The sequence below is a fragment of the Blennius ocellaris genome (genome assembly GCF_963422515.1).
Source record: "Blennius ocellaris genome assembly, chromosome: 5".
NCBI lineage: Eukaryota > Metazoa > Chordata > Actinopteri > Blenniiformes > Blenniidae > Blennius > Blennius ocellaris.
In genome coordinates, this window is record NC_137654.1 from 29,195,080 (window position 1) to 29,202,753 (window position 7,674).

General features: G+C 46.3%; 2 protein-coding genes across 4 annotated transcripts in view; one reads left to right on the plus strand and one right to left on the minus strand.

Annotated features, from left to right (window-relative positions):
* The window catches only part of l1cama (L1 cell adhesion molecule, paralog a), a 40,862-nt gene extending 37,692 nt beyond the window's left edge, over window positions 1-3,170 (plus strand). For all 3 annotated transcript variants that reach the window (XM_080497342.1, XM_080497344.1, XM_080497343.1), the window contains one exon: window positions 433-3,170. In XM_080497342.1, coding sequence (XP_080353468.1) covers window positions 433-694 — 262 coding nt within the window. In that variant the 3' untranslated portion in view covers window positions 695-3,170. The remainder of the gene's footprint in view (window positions 1-432) is intronic.
* Window positions 3,171-3,387: 217 nt separating this feature from the next.
* On the minus strand, window positions 3,388-6,673 carry ribc1 (RIB43A domain with coiled-coils 1; the record flags this gene model as incomplete). Its single annotated transcript, XM_080496975.1, has 7 exons — window positions 3,388-3,469; window positions 3,567-3,733; window positions 4,419-4,646; window positions 5,024-5,142; window positions 5,417-5,531; window positions 5,637-5,854; window positions 6,475-6,673. The coding sequence occupies 7 exons, from the start codon at window positions 6,671-6,673 to the stop codon at window positions 3,388-3,390; spliced, it is 1,128 nt and encodes a 375-aa protein (XP_080353101.1).
* Between the last annotated feature and the right edge of the window lie 1,001 nt (window positions 6,674-7,674).

A 7,674-nucleotide genomic window follows, 5' to 3' on the forward strand; every position in this document is an offset into this window, starting at 1 on the left:
TCTCGCCGCTTCCTTGAAATGCGCTTGACGTTTCTGCCGATTGTCTGAAATGGTGACTGAGCCCCGATTTCCCTGAGCACTGCTTGGTTTTCCTAACCCTCTGTGTTCCTTTCACTGTCCCTCTCTTCCCTTAATGCCTGCTCCCGCTTTGCAGATCTCTAGAAAGGTATGCCGATGCGATTTAACATCCCCACACCCAGTCATTTCCCATTCCTTGGCAGAACCTCACTCACCTGCTGATTTACCTGCACATTTTTGAAATGTTTGATACTGATTATTTGATTCCAAAGAAATATTCCGTAAAGCATGAAAACAACTTATTACAAAGGGAAGTTAAGAGCGATTCCATTTTTGCAAAGAGTATTCAAACTTGATTCTGGTGGTTCTCCGGTTCTACGCGATGCGTTATCTTTGCGTCTCCGCGCTCCGCAGTGACCTGGAAGAGAAGCGAGCCGCCAGCCAGCCGTCGCTGTGCGAGGAGAGCAAGCTGTGCAGCCAGGACCACCTGGACTTCAACGGCAGCAGCGCCGTCACCACCGAGCTCAACATGGACGAGTCCCTGGTCAGTCAGGTCAGCCGTCCCAGCGAGGGCCCCGAGGGCTACCACGGCCCGCAGGGCGGCTCCCTGCTGGACCCCGCCCCCGTCCCCTCGGCCACCAACGGCGTGCCCAACGCCGTCGCCATCCTCGATTAAATCCCTCCCCCCTCCAAGCCGCAATCCACAGACCAAAACCCGCCCGTACGCTCCACCTCCCCACTGACTCGCTCATCATGCCATTCGCCCACTAATACACAATCATGAGGCGACGACTCGGACGCCGCTGGCAATCATCTGATCGACTGAACTGTTCTGACCAAAGGAGTGTCCAAAGCAGTGGACAACATGATACAAGTCTGACTGACACCCCCCCCCCCCCCCACCCCCACCCCCTCTCAACCTCATTTTCCTTCGTTGGTGTACTTTACAACCAATTTAAAACGACTAACATTCATCATTTATTTATTTCTTCTTTTAACCTCAGCAACTCGTGAGCAGAACGTCGTAGATTCAGAAAGAAACCCGGGGTCGTAGGACGACGGCAGACGGAAAAAACAGACAGAAGGAAAGTCTTGAATCTCAGATGTTTATCGTGTTTCATATGAATTCACACGCGGCGTTGTTTGTCTAATGCCGTTCGATCTGTCGGGTCCTCACTTTTTTTTTTTACTATTTATTTATTACATCTTTTTTCATATATATTGTTTCCTACACAATTTATATAAATCCCTTGACTTTCATGAATTTAAGGTGTTTTCATTGATATCGAGCGAAGCCAAGTTTCTTACTATAAATAACATTGGATGCATTAAGGGGAACTTGCTGTGAACATGCTGAGTAGCATCTGGTGTATATAGCTGCATCTACATCTATCTATTTAGCCATAATACAGTATTATAGATATGTACATGCTCCCTCTAAGTTCCTGTGCCTGCTGGGTCTGCATTATGCACCAGATTGATGTCATTACTCTCGCCTTCCCACCAGAAGTGTAATGTCATTATTGGAAATGATGCTGTAATTTTATTTTGTGTCAAGACATACGTGTAGCTTCCTGTATCTGTCCTTGTCTCTTTCTACACCGTATTAAAAAAACATTGTTGTCTCTACTTCACAATCTTTTCATACCTCTCCATCTCATACCACACAAAAAAACGAAATAAGGAGCAGTATTTATGTATATTTGCAGAGCGGGGAGTGGAGGCGCGCTCTCCCTCCCTCCCTCCCTCCCTCTCTCTCGCTCAAGTTTTATTTTTCAAATCTTCATCGATGCAATTGATACTGTAGACGGGCGCCGGAGGCCGGTTTATGTACGATGGAAGTAAATATCAAACACAGAGAATGTATTCTTTTCGGTGCGTTGCGTTTACATGCTACTGGTTTCGAGGTACTGGAGGGAAGAGATACGTAGGTAGACCGAGGACATTTTTTTTTTTTCACTGAATGTAAATACAACTCTTAGAGAACATGTTTGATATAAAACTGTGGAAAAAATGTGCAGGATTTAATCTGACAGACTCAAAAAAAAAAAAAAAAATGTTTCTCCTTCTGTACTATTGCTTTGACCTCAGAAGTTCCACTTTTTAATTACCTGCAGTGAGATTTGGGAGCAGCGAAAATAGTTCATAGCAGAGACGTGAGAACAGAAAAAAAAAAAACACACACACAAACAAAAAAAAAAATTGTAAAAAAAGAAAAAAAAGAATCATTGTTCTGTAGATGTTTGCAAACATATCAAAATTTGAAATTCTAACGTTTTTGCATTTGTGTCATTTAGTGAAACTAGTTGCATTACGATGGAAGCTGAGATTTGCCTTCATGCCCATTAAGCGTTCAGCAGCGCGTCGCAGTACAGTGAATATCTGTGGGGTTTTTATGTGTGACACAGTGATGCAGGGCGGGGATGCGGTGAGCCAGTTGGTGTGCACCACCTGAATGCAACGCTCCCTCTCTACTCAGACAAGCGCTTGGCTAAACGTCACCTGACGGTCCCTGTGTGTGTGTGTGTGTGTGTGTGTGTGTGTGTGTGTGTGTGTGTGTGTGTGTGTGTGTGTGTGTGTGTGTGTGTGTGTGTGTGTGTACGTGTGTGTGAGGGGGACGTCAAAATAAAGGTTTAGTGGCGCTGAAGGAGGTGTTGTTGGTTCACCAAACACACTCAGGACAAACAAAGCTTTTTAAAAGAATTAAAAAAAAAAAAAAAAAAAAAAAAGTCTATTTTCCTACAGGAACCCTTGAAAGACAAAATATGCCAATAATCTAACTCAACTATCTGCTGCTAAACATCTGTGTTCGTCAGTGTTGGTGGCAAATGTTAAGCTTTGAATGAAGGACGACTGTACACACACAGATACTCACTCGACTGCCACTTACTCTTTGCTTTTTGTGTTTCGAGAGGATGCCTGTGGACATGGCCTTTGCTTTTTCAATGTTGTTGGTCCCCCCTCCTCCTCCTCCTCCTCCACCACCACCACTCTTATTTTGTAGGTTAAAAAGTTGGAAAAAAAGTTTTGAATCGGTTTGTTTAAAAAAAAAAAAAAGCATCTCCAAAACTATCACAGTTGATATAGAAAGCAGAGGAGAGTGTGTGTCATGTGCTCTATTAACACGATGCTGGGTGGACCTGTACCACATGTTGGGGGTGGGGGGGGGCAATGTAACTGTAATTGCATTATGAATTTAACACTGTAACTGGATATATGATTGAAAAATAAAGTACGTGGAACAATCTGTATCATAAACGGCCCGCTTTTCTTTTATTTTTAACGCCACAAACAGGCAGCGGATGTCATTTTAAGCCCAGTTGTTTATTGAGGCGTGTCTCCCGGGGGGGTCGGGAGAGGACGGGGAGGTCAGCGGGTGCTGCTGTTGAACTGATGGAAGTAGTCCTTGGAGGGTTTGTTGGTGTACAGCTTCTTGTTCAGGTACTCCTGGCTGCGGCACGAACAAAAAAACAAAACAAAAAAAAAGCATCTCGTCAGCCTCACCCCCTAAAATGCACGGAGACGTGTGGCGTGCGGTGAGGACTCACTGCGCCTGCTGCTCCCGGGTCAGATGCACGTTGGCCTGGTCCGTCTGAATCCGGCGCTCCCTCCTCAGCGCCGCCGCCGTGCTCGCCGCCTCCTCGGCCTCTCTGGACAGCTTCAGCTGCTGGAGGTCCCACATTGCCTCTTGACGCCTGGCGGCCTCGCGCCGCCTCTGAAGACGGTATATGTATATATAACATGCATACGATATGACCACAGTGGACAGTTAGTGTGATTTCTATTATGTGACGGGGAGTCAAGAAATATGTAATTATTATGTATGTATGAATGTGCAAACAGTTAGGTAAGAATAGAGGTATCTTATATACAGTGACTATCAAATAGGACTAAAAAACAAGATAAAAATCACAAACTATAATAAAGTATAATAAGTTCTAAGGGGAGCAAAGTATACAGTAGGACGAGAAACAAGATGAGATCCAGTTATTGATCCGGTCGGGCTTCTTTAACTTGGGCTAAATTCATCAAAGAGCTGCAAAGCCGCCACCGTTCTTTTGTTTTTAACCCCAAAAAATTCATAAAACTAAAGATCAACCTGACAGTAATTTGAACAGGAAGCGTAAAAAACGAACACCCTTTGCACTCCTTTTCATTCCGAGGCCATTTCTGTATGTTTCTTTCTTACTTTAACTGCGCTGAAGAAACAGAAGCTAAATAAAACAATATAACAATGGGTTCGTGGTATCAATGTTGAAAAATGAAGAAGTCGTAGAGGAATAATCTACTCAGGCAACAAACAAAAAAGTCAAAGAGCAACGGGGTCGAAGAGCAACTCAACAAACGAACTGCGCCGGAGTTGGTTCTAACCGTCGGGGAGCGTGGCGACGCCGCCGTACCTCCCCGTCGAGGCGCTGCTCGTCTCGCTCCCTCAAGATGCTCCTCAGCTGCTCGGCGCTCAGCCCCTTCCACCTGTCGGGCAGAACGCCGCCGCCACCGCCGCCGTCCTCCGCCCAACCCGTGCACTCCGTCATCATGTCGGACGTCAGCACGTGCCACGTCTCGGCGAGGTTATCCCGCTCCTCTTTCCTCCGCCGCTCCTTCAGTTCCGCCGCTTGATCCGCCGCCTGCGGGGGGGGGGGGAAGAAGGAAGTGAGGCCCTCCGACGCCCGGTCGTCCCCGAGGAGCGTCGGAGAGAACACAAAAAACGAAAAACATGGCTCCTTCGTGCGTCACGGTAGACGAGACTCCTGAGAGTCAGTTTGGGAATCAGGCGTGTGAGCGGTTATTAGAGATTGTGTTGACGAACACCGTGACCTGGAGGATTTGCAGTGAGGAGCGTTGGAGCGAAGAACAGGGTGTCAATCTGGGGGGGGCGAAAACAACCATGTCGTCTAACTGGGAATCGTCTATCTGGGATTCATTAGGATTGGTTCAACCATCCATGCTGCTCGCGACCAGAATGACGTCTGCCTGCATGAGTGTGAGTGTGTGTTTCCGGTACCAGGGCCCGGTTGTAGTTGTCCAGCGCCATGCGGGCAGCCCTCCTGCACTCGTCCTCCAGAGCCGCCTGCTCAGTCCACCTCAGGTCTCGGTTCGCCAGCTCTCTGCTCGCCAGCGTCTCTGCGACACACGGAGAGACGGCGACTTGGTGTGTCGTTCACGCCTGCGTCAGACGCTCAGCACCACACACTCACACACACAATCTCTCACGCGTATTTACAGCTTCCAGGGATGAGCATTCGTCAATGTCACCTGGCGGAGAGCTGCTGCTGCCGCGTGTGGGAGAGTGTGATTGTTTGTGCGGGAAGGCGTGAAGCATGTATGTGATTTAGTGCGGCTGTGGTGTGACGAGTGTAAGCTCATCAGTGTGTGTGTGTGTGTCTTTTCTCTCCACCTCTGTGCTTTTCTCTCATGTGCTTTCTCTCATTGTCATCCATCTGCGCTCGCAGGTCTCTCTCTGTCTGTTTGATTTGTTCCCTTCTCATCTGCTCCTCTCCGGCTCCTTCTCCCTGCACGTGAAAAACACGCCGATTTAAAAATACAAAAAAAAAATAAAAAATGTCTCTGGACATTGTTCCACTGGCCTTTTTGAAGCCACGAGCCACAATCCCAACCTGGAAGATTTGCATACTGGCAGGCCCCAGTTGATCCTCGGGCAGGGTGAGGTTGAGCGCCCCCTTCTGGTCGCACTTGAGATCAGCATCGCGAGGGTCGTCCGCTCTCTGACACGCGGCCCAGTGCTGGGCCAGGCCGGCCTGCAGTGCTGCTCGCTTCTCGTTCTCTTCACTGTCTCGCTGCAGCAGGATTTCATCATAGCGCTTTCTCAGGTCGTCTGTCATATATTTGAAAAAAACAAACAAACAAACAAAACAGAACTCCAAATGAAATGTAATCATTTGTGGCCACGTGGCCTGACCAGGAGTGGAACTCGGTCTTTGTTGCCTGCAGAGCCACTCTGAGATCCGTAATCCACTAAAAACATCACAGTGAAGTCGAACACAAGCTGACAAATAAACCAAAAGCATGGAGCTTTTAAACAAACAGCCTCATACCTGTCTGATCTGCACTGTCACAGTACATTTAATTCACTCTTTTTTTTTATCCAAAGCTCTATTTACCTTGTTTTCTTTTTTTATTTTACCTAAAGGTAATGCACAGGTATTGTTTTTTCTGCATTTTCCTTATGAGTTATCAAGACATGGCAGATTTTTAAGTAGATTTTCAAGTCAGTAACTCGTATTAATAAATAAATGAGTGATCGGATGATTAATGTCTCCCTCTCTCTCGCTCTACTTAAATGTGACTAACATATTTCCCTTGCCTTTATTCTTTCCACTGTCGACAAACAGACTACATAAGTGATCGTAAGTGCTTCTGGACTGTCTCGACGTCTGTTCCGTCTTAACGCAGTTCTTCCTGACCCTCCATCCGCCCGTCATCGGGCCCGTTTACCGTAAGCCTTGTCCCGCTGCTTGTCCGCGCCCCGCTGGAGTTTCTTCAGTTCGACCTGTTGACCCAGGGCGTCGACGTCGAGGCCGATTACGCGTCGCCGGGGGTTGAAGATGCGGTCCCTTCGCGCCGCCTCTGCGGCTCTTCGCCGCTGAACCGCCTTTTCTGCAAACTCGTCGGCGGGCAAATTCAACCCATTCATGTTCTCCGGTTCCTTTTAGCCCCTGTGGAAAACCCCCCCAATACAAAATAGGATTGCAGCAAACTTAATAAAATTTTCAACTTGGTTCCAGGTGTAACTTTCATTTAGGCCTTCCTGTTTACACTTTAAATTCAGCTTTTGTTTTGTCAATGTTGTCTTTTTAAGATCTTCTTATTCCCCCTCAAAACCAACAACCAGTAAAAGCAACACACGGAGACTTATCGTGGGACGTAACGGTCAGATGAGACTATCGTTTTACACTTCCAGGGTGGTGCAGTGCCTTCTTGAGATGCGATCAGGTTTTTACCAACAGTTCTGCTGTAAACGACAAAACTCACACGTGGAGTCACAAGCACGCCGTCACTTTTAGGATTATTTAGATAGTAATGAGTTTTAATGCTCATCTTCATTCAGTTTTCATTCAGACATTGAAGATAGATCTGCAGGTGAAATATGTTGTTTTATTATGTGTTTTATTTGTTGTTGTTACATTTAGAATAGGACGGTATTTCTGTACTTTAGATATTGTATTTGATCGATTCCATTCCTTAACTCCACACATAGGACTTCAGGAAGTTTCATTTGTCGTCTTCTAAAAATTTTGAACAACACTTACCTGCGGGGTCTGTCTGCGGTTTCAGTTGTGTGACCGGGTTCTGCTGTTGTGGTTAGGGGGCCCTTGTAACCATGGCAACAAGCCGTGCTTGACTGTTCAGCAGTTTGCCAATATACCGTGCATTACCAATGGAGCGTACTCAAACGGATTTCACAATAAAAGCGCATTATTAAGACTTAAGTATAATGGAATTAAAAGATAATAAAATCGCAGAGGCAAAAAAACAAAAAACAACCCCCCCCCCTCAACCCCCCCCCCCGCCCAAAAAAAAACCAAGTAACATTAATACATCGCTGACTCAAAATACGTTGAGTTTTATTTTTCTTCTGCAGGCAGTAAGATTTTTTAAACATAGTTTATATTAATAACACATTAATTAATGTTG